This window comes from Vipera berus, assembly GCF_964194415.1.
Source record: "Vipera berus genome assembly, chromosome: 13".
In the NCBI taxonomy this organism is placed as follows: domain Eukaryota; kingdom Metazoa; phylum Chordata; class Lepidosauria; order Squamata; family Viperidae; genus Vipera; species Vipera berus.
In genome coordinates this window covers 1,556,628-1,575,188 of record NC_138216.1, presented here as the reverse complement: position 1 = coordinate 1,575,188, position 18,561 = coordinate 1,556,628, and the positions used below count along the sequence as shown (strand labels likewise).

Below are 18,561 nucleotides of genomic sequence, written 5' to 3'. Positions count from 1 at the left end.
GAACAAAGATCTGGACACGGAGATACGGGTTACCGGTGGTGGCTGTCCCTCTTTTGTTACCGAATTTCTTTCTTCAGCTTTCTCTTTCTGGCTTTCTTGCAGCTGGTCTGAGAGTCCTCAAGGCTGGAGATTTCAGAAGACGAGGCAGACATGGCTTCTTCTGCATATGTATGACAAAGACCAGGTAGGCCCCCCCACACCCCATCCCTGAATGTGAGGATCAGCAATGCAGACCTGCTACAATGTCTGGTCTTTTCTGGAGCGAGATGCCCCAAGCTGAACTCACCTGCTTTCCTTGCTCTCGTGTAAGCAGCTACGGTCTGGGCACCCAACCTGGGCAGTAATGGAGATGGAGACCCTCCTAAGAGGTGGACCACCCAGTGCTCTGTAGTTTCTGCCTATCCTGCAACATCCAGTAGAGTCAACCTCTACTGGATCCCCTCCAATGAGACCCCCCCCCCAAAAGGGATCTCCTCTGTCGGGATACCTGCTTTCTCTGGAATGGCCATGCTCCCCTACCTTGAACCTCTTTAAACGAGCCCTTCAGACCCGGCTTTGACCCCATGCCTCAGGGTACAGCAGATGGCACCCCTTACGGGAATTATGGGTTCATCAGAAAGGGGGTTATTTTCCCAGATTCTGGGCTGCGTTGTTTTCATTCATTTCTCCACTACCTTAGTGTTTCTCAAGCTCAGCCGCTTTAAAATGGGTGGACTTCAGCTCCCAGAATACCCTAGCCAGCCATGCTGGCTGGGGAATTCTGGGAGTTGGAAGTCCCCCCATTTTAAAGCGGCTGAGCCTGAGAAACCCTGCTTTATTTACATCATCCTGAGTTGGCCGGCTTGTTAAATAAATTAAACACAGGTGCAGCATGAGCCAAAAGCTGGATTTTCTTCATCCATGCGGAACAGACCCACCCTGGATACAGAAATGGCGAGTGCACACTACTGCAGAAATGTAAAAAGTTGAGATTTGAGTTTAGTGTCTGATTTTCCGGCCACAGGGAGAGTCGGAAGTCAATGCCTTTTGTTTCTTCACACCTTTCTCCCCCCACCCTTTTTTTCTACTGTTGTCCCCCACTACGTGCTTTTGTATTTTCACGTCGTATGTTAAGAATGAATAAAACTAAAAAGGAACTGACCCACCCTTAAAAGGATCGGGTAAGAAAGAAAAAGCTCGTTCCGTTCAGGAAACGGTGTCGCTTCCATGTCCATGTCCTCCTGGTTGCTCGGGTCTTCTCTCCACCCCATTGTACCACACTTATGGTGGGCTGGGTAAAAACACTTCGCTCACCCTACTTGCTCCTTTTTTTACAGGTCCCCGATCAATATTTCTCCATTTTGCTGCGGTATCTTGAAGGACTTCAAGGCCGTGCCCGGGACACAACCGTGCAGAAAGCCGAAGCTCTGATGAAGGAGTACGATCATTCTGAAATGGAAGACGATCTCCTGGAAGAAAAACGTGAACGTATCCGGAAGGTTTTGCAGTTGCTATCGTGAAAAAAAACCCTAAACCCTGACCGTGCCCAAATTTCGTAGACCAGAAGTCCCCAACCTTTTGGGCACCAGGGACCGGTTCCGTGGAGAGAGGTTTTTCCGCGGACCAGAGGGGGTGTGGTTTTGTGTGCTGCCTGCATCCTGTGGATGGGACTTTGCGGACCGGTTGCTGGCACGCCGCAGCCCGGTACCGGTCCACGGACCGAGGGTTGGGGACCCCTGTCTTACACCCTTCTGTCGGCATCAAGTTACAAGAACTGAACAGACATTCTTATCCAGTCTTTAAATTTCAAACTCTCGTCCACAAACCCTGATGTTGCTTTGAAATCTCTTCCCAGGTTGCTGAGCAAGTGGAGGAAATAACTAAAAAAATAAAATAAAAATTAATAAATGGATCGGTATTGAAAACAATGCTTGGATTCAACTTTTCAGAACTGGTTTTTTTTTCTTTCATTCTTTTCTTTGGTAATTATTAGAGCTGTCGATTTTCTAGTAGAAAAATTCTCAAATAGGCCTGAGACCAGAATGATGTTGCTCAGCCTAGAAATTCCGGAAGTTTCATTCCATCTCATCTCAGCAAGAGCAGCTCCTACCATCTTTCCCTGCTTATCTGTTCTACTCGCTCCTACTTAAATTATCACTTTGTGTCACCTAAAAATCCTGGAAGCTGTAACCTTTGTCTACACCACTACTGTTTACCTTGAATATTTGTTCTGTTTCTATCAACTGATCTGAGAGCTCAGAACATTTTCATGTTAGCAGCAAGGTCCTTCTCCATGGACTGGGTCAAAAGGTTCAGGAATGGAGCACCCACAACTTCTGGAGGCAAGCAGAGCCACTGGTTAATTGTTCTCACTGTCAGGAAATTTCTCCTTAATTCCAGGTTGCTTCTCTCCTGGATCAATTTCCATCTGTTGGTTCTTGTCCTGCCTTCAGGGGCTTTGGAGAAGAGGTGGACCCCCTCTTCTTTGTGGCAGCCCCTGAGATATTGGAAGACTGCTATCATGTCACCCCTAGTCCTTCTTTTCACTAAACTAGACATACCCAATTCCTGTAGCCAGGATCACTTTAATTGAAACCCTATCACTTTGCACATGCATCATACATGCAACACCCATGAAGAGAGTGGGGGTCCCACCCTGCGTTCATCAGTGCCATATAGATGCTGCTTGGTTAGGAGATGGAAGCCTTTCCTACCATCCCCCTCTTCCCTGTTTATCCTCAGAGGTTGATTTTCCAACTGGGTAATTATTCAAAGGTCGCGGCTGTTAATTACGCCATTGTCCAGCTACAATTACCGGCGTCTCGACACTTTTTGCTCTTCTTAAAATTAGAGGATTTGTCGAATATGGAAGTCATCAGTGCTTCCAAAAAATCATTTAAGCAACTTCATCTGGGCAGCCAAATATGTAAGCAACCCAAGATGTGTTATGCTAACACAATTCAAATGGAATTTAGTCCATGAACAGGAGCCAAGACTGCATTGGGCAAAGCAAAACGTTTTACACACGTTTGGAACAGCCCAACAACCCACCAATTGTAGCCTGTTTCGGCTCCTCCCGGTTTTCCTGTCGTTGCTGCCTTTTTTCAATTTTTTAGGGTTTTTTTTTCTTATTACAGGTAGTCCTTGACTTATGACCAGAACTGAGCTCAAAATGTCTGTCGCTAAGCAAGACAGTTGTTAAGCGAGTTTTGCCTCATTTTACGACCTTTCTTGCCACAGCTGGCTGAGGAATTCTGGGAGCTGAAGTCCACAAGTCTTAAAGTTGTCAAGGTTGCAGAGCCCTGTGCTAGTTAAAGGCGAAGAGCAAGATTGAGCAAAACAGAAGAATTTATCTCCCAGGCTTTAATTGGAGAGCAGATAGAGAGCTGTGGGGCCGGCCTATCCTTTGGCAATTCCTGCAAAGTCTGAAGCAATGCATTTTGTGCAGAATGTCCACTGAGGATAGAAATGCTGCTTCGGAGGGAGAAACAGAGTTTCAATGGATTGTGATGTTCAAGACTTTTAAATCCAGGCTGGTTCTGCAGGCAGGAGAAGAAGCCCGTGGGAAAAATTACACCTGTCTCCTAAACTTGAAGCACAGTTCGGGATTTGCAAGCTCTACGCCAGGGGTCTTCCAACTTGGCCCTTTTATGACTTGTGGACTTCAACTCCCAGAATTGCTCGTGTGCCTGGCTGAGGAATTCTGGGAGTTGAAGTCCACATGTCATAAAAGGGCCAAGTTGGAAGACCCCTGCTCTACGCCAACATAATGGTGCACTGTTATTTTTCCAAGAACCTTAAAAAAAAAAGGCCTCCTTGTTGATTTGAGCATCTATGAATGGGGGATATATACAAAAGGAGGAAAGACCTGCAGAAGTTTATCGGAAGGTCTGATCGCTTTTAAACATGCCTTTTGTTTGAATACAATGGGGAAAACCTGGACAGGCGGGTGACTGCACGGAAAATACAGCCTGTCTGTGCTCCTCCCTTCCTCCCCCCCCCCTCTTCCTTTCTGGATCAGAATTTCCTGAACAAAATTGAAGCGAAGTCTAATTATTATGGGGAATGATTTCTCTAAGTAAATTAACAAGTTTTTCTCTTTTTTTCTTTTTCTTTTTTTAAATAAAAGCAATAATAAATGGAATAATCCCGGAGGCAAAATTGACTTTGACCTTGGTGGAGCGGGAAGTGGGGTTTAAATTTCAAACTTTGATGTATTTAAAGAAAAATGTAGCTGAAAAGTGACTGCTTTAGGAAAATACATATTCTGCATTGCAGTACAGTGCTTCGTTTTTTTAAAAAAGGAATGGTGGTGTAGGAAAGGGGAAGGAAGGAAGGAAGGAAGGAAGGAAGGAAGGAAGGAAGGAAGGAAGGAAAGAAGGAGACAGACAGACATGATAGATGGGTAGATATAGAAGAAATAGAGGAAGGGATGATGGAAGGAAGGAAGGAAGGAAGGAAGGAAGGAAGGAAGGAAGGAAGGAAGGAAGGAAGGAAGGAAGGAAGGAAAGAAGGAGACAGACAGACATGATAGATGGGTAGATATAGAAGAAATAGAGGAAGGGATGATGGAAGGAAGGAAGGAAGGAAGGAAGGAAGGAAGGAAGGAAGGAAGGAAGGAAGGAAGGAAAGAAGGAGACAGACAGACATGATAGATGGGTAGATATAGAAGAAATAGAGGAAGGGATGATGGAAGGAAGGAAGGAAGGAAGGAAGGAAGGAAGGAAGGAAGGAAGGAAGGAGCTACAACTCCGAAACCAGCTGTTGCTTCCTTTAGATTTCCATGGTGACTTTACCTCTATAGGCTTGAAGAAATGGAAAGTGATGTGCAAAACATCTGGAGGAGGGAAAGGATGGGGATAAGCCGTGTTGTGGGCTTTGGGTGCTTTTGAAAGGAGCGATGATGCTACAAACGTGTTTTCAGAGGACATTATGAATATTAGAGCAGAAGGAAAAGCTTGTCCCAAATCAGATTCTGTTACTGTATGTCGCTTAGACAATAGGAGCTTGTGGTGATGATTAAATGTTACATCTTCTGAAATTCTTCAATAAAGGTCAGTCTTTATACCTCCCAGTTTTCTACCACTGGTGACAAGAATGTCCTAAAGGGCACAGGGTGGGTGGCCATAATGTCTTTTTGCTCCCTTTCTTTCTCTAAAATATTCCCGGCGAACTGCTGCTCAGATCCAAAATTTGGCTGCTGTGCTACAAAAGCTTAATACGGATCCTTACTAAGAGTGGCCAGAGGAACATTTTGTAATTTCGCAACCTGCTGAACGTTATCCATTCACGTTGGATATTCTCCCAGGATTTCCACATTTCAAGTTTTAATTTAAAACAATGGATTGCCAAGCCAATATTGCAAATTGAAGCCGTCTAGGGCACATCTCCCTTCAGCTGCCATCGGGAATTTTTTCAGTTTGAGGCCCTCAAACACTGTTCTTTTTTTCTTCTTTCATGTGCCTTCTATTGTCGCTCTTATTAACAAGTGGCGTGTTCTTTTACCTAGGCAGCCTTCTTATTCTGTCCCTTTCAGATTGATTTCCCATGCAAGTTCTCTAAATTACGAACCTTGGATGAAAAACTTAACCGATAACTGAAAGATCAACCTAGTTGATGAGACCTCAACTTTGATCCTTCTTAATAGCTGTCGGGAAGATGGAGATTCCACTGGCTGATTGTCTTCTTGATCCTTAACAGATCAGAAGCTTTTTCTAACCAAAGAATCAACTGCTTCCTTCCCATGGGATGCTTGGATACCCTCAGAGTAAATCCTTCTGAACTTTTGAGTGCAAAGAACCACCTTTCACTTAATACTTAACTTTCACTTCTTCTGAACTTGGATCTCCCTTATATCAGTCTGTGCCAATAATCACAGGAACTTCACCCTCCACAAATGTGCTTAAATCCCTCCGAAAGCCATTCTACACAATCCTGGCAAAATGAAATGCTTGGCTAAGTTGGTAGGGATCCAGCCTTCCTTGTTTTGTCCTGCCGTTCAACCAACTCTCTGTATGCTGTTTAGCTAGGCATTTATAAGGAGAGTTCAAAATCACCATCTCTATATTTTGGTGAGTTTAGGTAACATTACTGATAAAGAAGGATATTTGTAGCACAGGGTTGAAATATGGGGTTCTTGGTGATCTCTGAGCTTGGTGGTTTTCTTGCAGACATTTCATTACCCAAATTAGGTAAGGAACTAGGACTAGCCCTGATGATGTCACCTAGTTTGGTTAATGAAAGGTCTGCAAGAAAATAACCAAGCTCAGAGAGCACCAAGGACCCCATAGTTGTTGTTGTTGTTGTTGTTGTTGTTGTTATTATTATTATTATTATTATTATTATTATTATTATTATTATTATTATTATTATTATTATTATTATTATTATTTTAATTTGTATACCACCCTTCTCCCGAAGGACTCAGGGCGGTGAACAGGGCAATACATATTAAAAAACAAGATGACAACAAGTTGTTGTTGTCATCCTCCTCCTCCCTCGTCTTCCTCCTCCTCCTCCTCCTCCTCCTCCTTCACCACCACCACCACGGTCAAGGACCCTTCTCAGAGCATATTAATTGTGTGCAGCCATCTCCCCACGCTGATGGATTCAGGATTTGAGAGTCTGGTTATTAAGTCCTTCATAGACTCCCCAGGGATGCCTTTCCTCAACCCGAATCCTTCCAAAAGTGTTGGTAGCAAGACTGAGAGAGTATCAGGCTGAGAAAGATGGACGAGGTTTTCCTGTCTTTCAGTAGTAATAAAGTCCCTCTACAATGGAGCTGAAGCTTTCCGGAGTATATAAAATTAGCAAACAATAGGGCTACATATCCACTGCTGGGAGGAAGCGACAGAGGAGAAGTCTTCCCATGCAGCTGCCTAACGCTGAACGGTTTACGGGTTGTGTAAGTCGCAAAGACACCCATGTTTTAATGACTTCTTGGTAGCTGAAGTTGCAATATGGTAGTGACCTCTGCTGGCTGGAGGGAAAAGCCAGTTCATCTAGAGAATTCTAATCCAAAGAGGGTTGAGAGTTTATCCTCTAGACTTGTTCCTCTTTAGTTGCAAAGTATAGTAAGTATACTCAAAATTTGCTGTTAGGGGGAAAGACTTACCCCAATGACTTGTGACATTCCCTGCTGGCTTCCCCAGTGACTTTCTAGGGAAGCCAGCAAGGAAGGTTGCAAATGGCAATCACTCGATCCTGGGCCATTGCAACCAGTTGTAAGTGTGAACTGGTTAGCAAAGGCCCAGATCACGATCACATGACTGTGGGGTCATTGGGACTGCCAGAACTCGGAGGATAGTTGTTGTAACCACCATTCTTTCAGCCCTGTCGTAACTTTGAATGGCTGATGGTAGATCAAGGACCACCTGTATTTTTTCCAGATGTTGGGAACTGAATCTCAGGTTTATGCTGGTCATGATGGAGGAAAGAAGAGCAGAATTAAAAAGACATTCTATGTCGCATCGGAATAAACATCACTGAGTCTGACCACGTGGCTGACTAGCAATGGCTGGGGAATTCTGGGAGTTGAAGTCCACAGGTCTTAAAAGTTGCCAAGGTTGGACAGCTGCGGTTTACATGATCCCCTCATCAAGTCTGTAAAGAGCCCGTTTTTATTCATTCTTCTCTTGCAGGAGAAAAGAAGGAAAAGTGACAGAGAAAGTATTTTTTTTACCTTGAGGCCGAGAAAGAATTCCAAGTATTTTGATCCTGGCCTCTTTGCAGAACCACAGAGTCTTCATCCGAGATAACTTACAACTGTACTTTAACCACAATTCTGTACTACATTGCTCCATGGCATTTTTCTTGGACCCAGCTGGACTCCTTTCACATCTGCCAGCAGTTAATTTTTCACAGAGGTTCTTGGCTTCCAGGTGAAATGTTACGTCCCCTGGTTTTAATTTTTAACCTCCTGCTCCAGTTCTGCAGATTTGCTTTGTCCGTTTTGTCAACAAAATTGCTGCCCTTCCCGAGTGAATCCAGCTCGGAAAACTGGCGTTCACTTCACCAAGCTCGGAATGGTGCTGGAATAGCCTGGTGATCACGCATGTTAGTTATAAATTCACTTTTTATTGACTCATCCCAGTTGTTGCCCCAGACAACCTTAAAGCCCAGAAGAGGACACTAAGTTTGTTTTTTACTTAAAAGTCTTGAAAAGGCGAAGTCCGTAGCCTTTCCCCCCTCGGTTACTTTCAAATCCTGTAGCAGAGAATGCTTGCAGAATCTGGATGTCGTTGAGAAGGCACCTCTTGCTTTCTCTTGTAAAATCTGAAATCTAATCTGAGTCCCAGATTCGGTTCTTGGTGTTAAGCATGATCAACTTTGCAAAGAACAATCGGTTACAGCAGACTTCTGCTTGCTAATCTGGACCTCTCGTGTGTTGTTGTTTTTTAAAATCTCTGAATCTTTTTAAAAAATATCTTGCTTTTCAGTCATGGAGTTCAATGTCATAAATATCTTTTCCTGTATCTTCACCCACCCCCTACCCTACTACTCAATGGGAAATAGCTTAATGTTGTGATTCAGGGTCAGCCTGTGGGTTCGGCAGTTGGGTCGGAGGACTCAGAGGAGGAGGAGGGGGGTGTTGAAGAGCTTGATGATGAGGGCCTTGAGGCTCCGCAGAGCCCTCAGCCGGGCCCCTCCCACCTGGTCATGACGGAGACCCAGCTGTGTGAGCCTGACAGCGTGGATGAAGATGACCCACAGCTGGCCCTGTTCAAGGACGCCCGACGCAGGAGGCAGTCAATCAGGAGTAAACAGAGGAAGGCAATGGGGCACCTCGGAAGGAGGCAGAGAGAGGCCACGCCCTGAACTGTATTTAAGGGGAATGTGTGGGAGGGCTGGTTTGCTGAAGGCAACCGCTTGGATAGTTCCTGTTTCATAGCTCCTGTTTCATGGTTGGTGTCTTGTCTTGCTCTGTTTTATGTTAATAAATTTGGCAGGCTTTATTCCAGCCTCTTGCCGTTTGTAAAGGGGTTGTCCCTGCTTTTGCTGCAGGGCCGGTAGCAGGCTGGTACAGAACACTTAACTCCCACATGTCCTACTTTGAGGCACTCACCTCTAACTGCTATTTAGAGTCCGATTTTATAAAGTGACTCTCGAGAGAACAGCAAGAAGGAAATGGTTATGCCAGTCTCATTCCTTTGACAGAGCAACATCGTTAACTGAACCACTCATAAATGATCTAGAACAAAGAGTTGGAAAACAGTGATGCTTGGAAAAGTCAGGAATGGGTTGAATAGTGGACAAGGGTAAAAGCAAAAGAAATTATCATCGCTTAGACCTCAAAGGTTGGACACTCCATAAAGATGTTTGTTCTTTGACTCGGAGACCAGAGTCACATTTGTAGAGGGATATCTGTTCTGTGAAAAACATCCCCTATGTGGAAAAATCTCAGGGAGGCTGACTTTATATAGGATTTAGATCACTGTCCATCTCACCACAAGCTATGGACTTCAAGCTATGGAGGAGGTCTTGACTTCCCATCTGCCCAAATGCACATACGTATGCTGTGAGGTTTTGGATCCTCTATGCAAAATAAGGGTCCTTGCAGGACCAAGTCTGCAAGTCATTGCTTGGAAAAGTCCAGAAGTCGGGTTTTCTACATCGAAAACTGTTCCGAAAAAGATAGAAGAAGCCATGGGGCTACAGAAATGAGGCCTTCTCAGATGAAGGAGACTAAAACATCTATTGCTTAAAATCAGCCAAGGTCCTCTAGATTCCACCAATAATTGCCTCCATCAGTTACAAAAGGCCAGCGTCTCAGAGGATTCTGTATTCCTGCCAAAATGCATTGAAAGTTAACACATTTCATTCAATCCTTTGACTTGAGGATTTCACCTTTCTAACACTCTCCTGTTCTCTTGGCCAAATGCCGTTGACAGATGGCCTCTGTTCAGTTTCAGATAAAATGAATTCTTCTTTGAATGCAAACTGAAGATGGAATGTGCCTTAAATCAATAAATTTATGGGCTTAAGTTTTTTTGTGGTGAAATCTCATATTGAAAAACAAAAGGCGTTGAGTCCTGATCATATTTGCTTATGGGTTGTCCAGAATTTGACTTCAGTCTTGAGAATGGTGGACACCTCTTTAAGTAAACCACATGGTTTCTATCATTAGGCAACCGAGGAGATTTTGACACTTCGAGTGACACAGCCAAACATCTGGGCGAAGGTTTCTGAAGTAGACTGGAACAATGGTCTGGCTATTTCGCAAACTCTTGGGAAGAATTGCCAAGTTGGCTTCTTACCAAATAAAAATGCCTTATCAAGCCTTGCTCCATCAGACCTTCTCACCATTCTTTAATTCTCAAGCTGCTCTCAACATGGCCTCCTGGATATCCTTCCTCCTCGACCCAACCAACATCTTCTGCTTGATTTTACTGCTGCTATTAACGAAACGTTTACTGAGCAATCTCAGCTGGTCCTCCCGACATATGCCTCCCGGACCTACCCCACTCCCTATCATTGGCAATTTGCATCTGATCAATATTAAAAGGCAAGACGTCTCATTTATGGAGGTAAGGAGCAAAGGGGTGGTTGTTAAGATCTTCTGTTATAGGAATGACCTGGATGGTAATCGTAAGAAAAGGTTGAGAAATAAAATTATGGAGATGTAACAGTATAGATAGACTTTGGTTTGGTTTCAATCGTAGTTGGTTTACTTTGGTTTAAGTCATATTTAAACTTTTGGTTTAAGTCATATTTGGTTTGATTTGAATACTATTTAAATACTATTCAGTTTCTGCTCCTACTTGTTGGCCTGGGGATAAATTAAATCGGTATGCGAGGGTACAGTTGCACCACAATTGCTATACTATAGACACATCATGCTTCTTCGTAGATTCTATTGATTACAATAAATTGTTGTTGTTGTTAGCTGTGAAGTCGTGTCCGACCCATCGCGACCCCATGGACAACGTTCCTCCAGGCCTTCCTGTCCTCTACCATCTTCTGGAGTCCCTTTAAGCTCACGCTTCCTGCTTCAGGGACCCCATCCAGCCACCTGTCGTCCCCTTCTTCTCTTGCCCTCAACCTTTCCCAGCATGAGGCTCTTCTCCAGAGAGTCCTTCCTTCTCATTACAATAAATATTACTGCCAAAATATCAACAGCCGTCTATACCTTGTCTTGATTGCCCTCCCTTCGGAAACTTTATTAAGAGATCAAATATTCTCCGCTTCTTCTGATGTCTCTTTACAGCACGCGAGGGCAGAACCCTAGCAGTTTTAAAAGGTTATGTAAGAGGAAATTTTGGCAGATAAGGATGGTCCCACAGTGTTTATGAAGTCGTATCTCTCAAAATACCCTTGCTTGCGTACGATTCAAAAGTTCCCAGAAGAGAAGGCACATTGTGGTGAAACCAGCAAGTCAAGATGGGTTCTGAACTACTTCTCTTCCACTTCCACCTCCAGCTTTCCAAGAAATATGGCCCTGTCTTCACTCTCCATTTTGGTCTACAGAAGTTTGTGGTGCTGGTTGGCTACGAGGCGGTGAAAGAGGCACTCCTGAGCAAGGGAAATGAGTTTATCGACCGGCCTCTGATCCCCATATTCTCACAGATCCAGCACGGGAATGGTAACCATAATTGGGAATAAGATCGCTGATTTTTAGATCCCAACCTTCCAAAGATGCCATTGAAAGAAAGTAGGGGAGGCTGTTTAATGTTTTAAAAAAATCCCTGGAAAGCAGAGGGAACTGAGCAACCATGCTTGAGGAACATCCCAACTATCATTCAACTAAACACCCTTTAGTTCTCACCAGCCTTGAAGATACACACAGACACAAATACACAACGTACATATATACGTATATTCATAGCATCAAAGCAAGGGAGATAGGAGAAGCTGGTCAGCCAAGATGGCTCTTGAAGAGGAGGAGCTGGGCTGGAGATTACCCTGCATTGACAGCTTTTTAGTTGTCATTCCTCTTAATCATAATCATAATAAAAAAGTTGGGAAGGATCTTGGAGGTCATCTAGTCCAACCCCCTGCTCAGGCGGGAAACCTTATACCATTTCAGACAAATGGCTGTCCTGTCTCTTCTTAAAAACTTCCAGTGTTGGAGCATTCACCACTTCTGGAGGCAGGTAGTTCCACTGGTTAATTGGCTACCATTTTTGGTTCCGTCTATTGTTGATGGATTCCTGTTGATCGATAGGCTTGGATTTCTGGTCAACTTAATTCACTCCTCTTCTCTGCTCCAAGGAGGTAGTATGGAGAGAAATAAGGGTGACAATTTAGGAGACCTTTGAGGGAATTCCATGAGATACAACCCTCCTTTGACGTGATATGAAGGAAGGGAATGTCTTCCTCAGGTATGTTCTTCTCCATTGGAGAACTGTGGAAGGACACCCGTCGGTTCACCTTGACGACCATACGGAATCTCGGGATGGGCACCTCGGTGATCGAAGGAAAGATGCTTGAAGAGCTCAATTTCCTGGTTGAGCGGGTCAACTCCTTTAAAGGTGAGAAGCTTCTTCTGTTCCTCATCCTGGGTTCTTCTACATCCTTCACCTGCTCTTGGAATCATCTTCTGTTCTTCTTTCTTTCTTTCTTTTTTAAGGTGAGCCTTTTTCATTGAAGGCCTTCTCTGCTGCTCCAACAAATATCACCTTCACCGTACTGTTTGGAGACAGGTTTGACTACGCTGACCCAACTTTCACGACCCTCTTAAGACTCATTGATGAAGTCATGAGTCTTCTGGGGGCTCCAACCTTACAGGTGAGAGGACCTTGCCTTGTGTTTTTTTTTTCCCAGCAAAGGGGAAAAAAAGCTTGGTGGTTTTCTTGCAGACGTTTCATTACCAAACTAGGTTAAATCATCAGTGTGAGAAGGGAGGCGGGTTTGCACTGATGAAGTGACCTGGTTTGGGTAGTGAAATGTCTGCAAGAAACCCACCAAGCTCAGAGAGCACCGAGGACCCCTCACTTTGCTTCAGAAATTAACACTTGTGGGTGGAGAGATGTGCAGCCGAGCATCCCAAATAAGTGGGCTGGAAAAGCTCGCTGGAAGGAAAGGAGAAATGTTCAGGGCTTTGGGAATTGAGGAAACAGGGACACCCCTCCCTCTTTCGGGCCTCTCGATGTCTTGGCGTTGAATCCCATCATTCCCATCCAGAAAGCAGAAAGGGGATGGCAGGAGCCAAAATCGTTTGGACTGGAAGTTGCCAAATGCAATTCTCAACTTGAAAACACATGATGTCTTTCGGTTATAACTTTTTCCTTGGGTCTCTTGACGGGATCCAACATCTGCTTCGCAGAAGCAAAGGACCAGCCATTCCAAGCTCTTCCATTTCCTCCTGGTTTACCTGGATGCGGGTTTGACCCCATTAATGTTCAACCCCGTTAACGAGCTCTGGAATTTCCAGAATAATTATTTTTTAAATGCTAAAAATCGTGCATAAATCGTTTGCACGCCTGTGCTTGCTTCCGATTCTTTTGTGCCCTACCAGATTTCTTAAAAGAGCTATTATAAATTTTGGGTGGTTTTTTTTTTTTAAAAAAATTGCTTCCTTTTCAAAAGAAATTTCACTGCTGTCTTTTTGTCATTTTTCCCTCCATAAAAGGCTTCTTTTTCAAATTTACACTTATGAATTATGCCTAGAAAAAGCCAGTAGCTCCTCCATGCATGTATCGTGAGATTTATTTGTTGTTGTTGTTGTTGTTTTAAAAAAAAGACAAGGAGAATAGCTGCTCTTTGTACCTTCAAAATGGGGAATTAAAATTTGAGCCTCTCCATAGGAAAGGATTTCCACAGTTAAACCTCTGAAGCCCCCCCCCTCTTTCTGTGCAAAACTGGGAAGAAGACCTTAAAAACATTGATTAAAGGGATTTAGGCACCTCTTAAATTAGCAGGCACCAAAGTGACATTATTACTGTAACCTCATTCTCATCTGTGGGTTTTATCTTGATTTATTTGCTCTTTTTCCAGCTGTTTAACGTCTACCCGTTCCTTGGATTCCTTTTCAAACCCCATAAGATGATCTTGAAAAAAATCGAAGAAACCTGCGCCATCATAGAAAAATATTTGCAAGCCAGCAGGGAGACGCTCAGTGGGGACCAGCTGCAAAGCTACATCGACTCCATGCTGTTCAAACAGCAGCAAGAGGTTGGTTTCCTCCGTGCTTTTCCAACTTTGGCATTTCCATTCCTTGGGACCGTCTTCCAGATAGCAACAGAAGAGAATATTTGCAGCTCAGGGTTGAACTGTGGGGTCCTTGGTGCTCTCTGAGCTGGGTGGTTTCCTTGCAGACGTTTCACGACCCAACTAGGGAACATCATCAGTTGGGTTAACCTGATGTTGTGATCTGATTGGGAAATGCTAATGTCATCCAGTTGGGTATTGAAACATCTGCAGGAAAACAACCACACTCGGAGAGCACCAAGGACCTCACGTTTTCCAGATATGTGGAACCACTTGCTGAAAGGCCCCGAGGACTTGGCTTTTTAGAACCTCGTTGGATTAGGGATTGTATTTTCTCCCCGTGTCCATCGAGCACAAATTTTGCCTCTTGTGTTTAAGGGAGAGATCAGCAAGAAGAACATATTTCATGACCCCAATGTCATGGCCTCAGTGCTTGACCTGGTCATGGCTGGGACGGAGACCACCGCCACCACTCTGCAGTGGGCTGTTCTGCTGATGATGAAGTACCCTGAGATTCAGAGTAAGCTAGAATTCTCTTTTGGGCTGAATCAGGGCAGGTTGGCCCCCACAAGTCATAGATAACATAGGAGAGGCTGTTGAGCCAGGTTTATCCCTCCCACTGGTTCCTTCTGTCCAACCATGGGGCTTCCCCTCCCACCCCATCTGTCAATGACACTCCGGAGAAAATTGCAAATCCAAGCAGGCAGAAACAGCTCCAAACTAGTCAAAGGCCACCGAGTCCTTGACCTAAAGGCAGCAGTTGAATTCCTCCAGAGTTTAGACAGTGGTTATTATGGGCTTCTGCTGGCTTGGCAGTTGTTCTCGGAGGCCAGCAGATAGAATGGCTTGGAACACATCCCAGCTGCTAAGAGCAGACGATCTCAAGCTTTCTGCAGTTGAAGAACAAGTCAGGGAACACAACTGCCTCTCCAGGGCCTTTGGCTTCCTGGTGCTGACTTTCCGACCGCTCCTCCTGCAGGCAAGGTCCAACAGGAAATCCAGCGAGTGCTTGGATCAGAACGTTTACCGGTCTATGAAGACAGGAAGCAGATGCCCTTCACCAACGCCATGATTCATGAGGTCCAGCGGTTTGCTTCTGTTGTACCACAGTTCCCACGCTGCACCGCCGTGGATACCCACTTCCGGGGCTACTTTATTCCAAAGGTATGAACTCGGTGGTGCTCAGGGCCGCAACCAGCAGGAGAGATGTTTGGGCAGAGGAAGCTTTGGAGAATGGAGATGTCCATGAAGGTCCATGTTATGTTGAGTTGGACCATCCGGCTTCAGGATTTCTGCCACCTTGAGCCTTTTCCTTCTTCCCCCAAAATGTGGGAGCTGGAACTCATTCAATTCCTGAAGTAGTTTCTCAATTTGCTTCTGCCCCAGGGGACACCAGTGATTCCCTCCCTGACGTCCTCGCTTTATGATGAAACCCAGTGGGAGACTCCCTACAGGTTTAACCCCAACCATTTTCTGGATGCTGAAGGGAACTTTGTGAAGAAAGATGCCTTCATGCCTTTCTCAATAGGTGGGTAAAGAAGATCTCTGTGTGAGGAGGGTCTGTGGGTCTAGGAAAGAGATGAGGTTGGCTGGGAGGTCAGTCTACAGCAGGGGGTCCAACTGTGGTAACTTCAAGACTTGTGGACTTCAACTCCCAGAATTCCCCAGCCAGAATTCTTGGAGTCCACAAATCTTAAAGTTGCCAAGGTTGGACATCCCGGTCTACAGCCTTTTTTTGGGGGTGGGGTGGGGGGACCCAAGAGAAGGTTTATGAGATGAAGCCTATCTCTAGAAGATGAAGAGGCTAGATAGCTTGAAGATCATAAATTGCTCTGGTTTGGGCACCAGGATCCTGGGCGGCACCATGAAGGTCTAACTGCTCCACCAGGACCTGGAACCAAAGTGGTTCTCCAAAGCTTTACCCTCCCTCGAACCTTTGATCTCCTGGTATGCTCTGCCAGTTGGGAACAGTGAGTAAGACGATGGAGGCTCACTTCCTGCTTCCTGGGAACCTGAAAAGCGCTCGAGGTCTTGAGGGAGTCTCACCCTGGACCTCTGTTTCTCCAGAACTTTGGGACAACCCTCAAGTGAGTCAGGGCCTTCGGGCTTCAGGTCCACGACCACTACCCCCTGCGTGTGCTCCAGGACATCCCAAGGAGATGTGCCCTGAAGCCAGCATTGCCAACTTTTCTGTCTTTTGTTCTTCCTTTCTAAAAACGACCCTGGGGTCATTTTTGTTGCAGGTCGCAGGAACTGCCTTGGGGAAAGCCTGGCCAGGATGGAGGTCTTCATATTTGTGACTGGATTGTTGCAAAGGTTCGTATTTCAAGCCCCACCTGGCATGAAGGAAGAAGACCTAGAACTGACGACGGAACCCGCCTTCACTCGGAGGCCTCAGCCCTACTCCGCCTGTGCTGTGCCCACCAGCTAGGACCCAGTTTCTCAACCTTGGACACTTTAAAGAGGCGCGGACTTCAACTCCCAGAATTCCCCAGCCACTCTGTCGCTCTTGACTTCATCCAGCATTCCACATTTTACAACTACATTAGTAATCTTATAGCAGCGTTTCACGATTTTGGCCACTTTAAGAAGTGCGAACTTCAACTCCCAGAATTCCCCAGCCAGCATTGCAAGTTGGGATGTGCTCCAAAGCATGGCTGGCTGGCCGGGGAATTCTGGGAGTTGAAGTCCACACTTCTTAAAGCAGCCGAGGTTAGGACACACTGATCTAAAACTAATTTAGAAACTAATTTCTTGAAAAATGAAATGACAAATGGAAATTATTATTTATGTATCTGGAGAATCAAATTTGTGCTGTGGGTTCTGGAAAGAGTTTTGGTGTGATTTACAAATAAGAACAGCCCATTAAAAAATGTGAAAGTAGCATGTATGATCAAAATAGTGGGAGACCCAAAATCCTGTATATGAAAACTTTCACTAAACCCACATTTTAGTTGCTAAAGTCCTGCCGCTGTGCCGGACTACACATCCCATCATCTTTAGCAACCGACAATGTGAGATGCAGCACAACGTAAGATGAAACAATGGTATCTCATGATTATTTCATGACTTCTCTTCTACTCTCTTATCTCACCCACCCCAATCCTTTAATCTTTGCCCCTCTTTGGAAAACTTTCGATAAGTTCTAATATTTGGATATTTTTTTTTCTATTGAACTGATGCAATCAGTTCCTCTCTTTGACTCTGCTGCCACCTAGTGGTGACAGGAAGGCTATGACTGTCCGTTCCTCAGTTCTGAATTTCTGCTGCCCCCTTCTGGTTTATTCATGAAACAGGAGCTTGTGTTTTCCTAACCACCATGGAGTTCAGAAAAGACCAAACGAACTTGACCATGGGGGGTCACTTAAGACCCTCATTCTTGGTTGTGTGCTTCTGAGGTAAGGCTCAAGCCATGGTCTATCTTGAGCTGGGTCAGCATCCCATTCTAAAATGAACTTGTGGTGGCTGGGAGGAGGAGGAGGAGGAATGTGGGGTCCTTGGTGCTCTCTGAGCTTGGTTGCCTTCTTACCTTTCATTACCCAAACTAGGGAACATCATCAATGCTAGAAGGGAGTGGAGTTTGCGAGGAGGAGGAGGAGATGGTGGAGATGGAGATGTTTTGGGAAAGGCAGAACAATCTGAAAGCCATTTATGACTTCTCAGCTACCTTGGAAACCAAGAAAACAGCGACGGACCATCAAACAAATCAACCCAGAGGTCACACGTGAGGCAGAGACGATCATATTGTGCATCATTCTCCAAAGACCTGGGTTCTCTTGAGAAGTTCATAATAGTGGGAGGAAAGAGAAGAAGGGAACAACCAGGCGGCAAAGTGGATGGGCTCACTTGCAATAGCGATGGATGGAGACCTAAAGCACCTGGTGGAGTATAGATCCTCCGGAGAAGAACCATCTGTGTGGTCACCAAGAAGAGAGACCCACTTGATAGCACAAAATCAATCAAGGCTGCTAAATGTCAGAGGGAAGGGGGAGGCTGATGTCCCTGGACAGAGTGGGGGGGGGTCAGTATTGGCCCATTCGGTGGAGCTGATGTGCCAAGCTTAGTGTGAGCGTACCTTTCCCTTACTAAGATCAGCTTCCAAAGAAAACAGAAGTTGCCACACCTGTGGGTGTGAGCAAGGCAAACGGGCTTATCTCGGTGATAATCAGACCCTCCACTTTCTGCCCAGCTTTGCAACCTCTTTGTAAACCTGTTGTCAGAAAGGGAGGGAGAGTTGAAGGTTTAGGCAGGAGGGGAGTCCGTTGCACAGAGGAAGGGAAAGTGGCTAGATAAAGACTATCTCTTCCCCTTGAGATAGAACCAAGGTTATGCTAGATCAACCTGGTGGGTAACACTGGGTTTTTATTTTTCTCAGGGTTTCATTTAATCTTTCTTAATTTGTTTTAACTTTTGTATTGATTTTCTTTTAAATAT

The 18,561-nt window shown here is 45.0% G+C and overlaps 2 protein-coding genes across 5 annotated transcripts in view; both read left to right on the top strand.

The window, feature by feature from the left end:
- Positions 1 to 1,907, top strand: part of CHLSN (cholesin) — a 66,646-nt gene extending 64,739 nt beyond the window's left edge. For all 4 annotated transcript variants that reach the window (XM_081338019.1, XM_081338020.1, XM_081338021.1 and 1 more), the window contains 2 exons: positions 103 to 184; positions 1,317 to 1,907. In XM_081338019.1, the coding sequence (XP_081194145.1) occupies positions 103 to 184; positions 1,317 to 1,499 (265 nt within the window). In that variant the 3' untranslated portion in view covers positions 1,500 to 1,907. The remainder of the gene's footprint in view (positions 1 to 102; positions 185 to 1,316) is intronic.
- An 8,403-nt stretch (positions 1,908 to 10,310) lies between these two features.
- LOC308673946 (cytochrome P450 2W1-like) lies at positions 10,311 to 17,011 on the top strand (the record flags this gene model as incomplete). Its single annotated transcript, XM_081338015.1, has 9 exons — positions 10,311 to 10,505; positions 11,398 to 11,560; positions 12,300 to 12,449; positions 12,548 to 12,705; positions 13,915 to 14,091; positions 14,506 to 14,647; positions 15,107 to 15,291; positions 15,514 to 15,655; positions 16,371 to 17,011. The coding sequence occupies 9 exons, from the start codon at positions 10,311 to 10,313 to the stop codon at positions 16,556 to 16,558; spliced, it is 1,500 nt and encodes a 499-aa protein (XP_081194141.1). The 3' UTR covers positions 16,559 to 17,011.
- Positions 17,012 to 18,561: the final 1,550 nt, after the last annotated feature.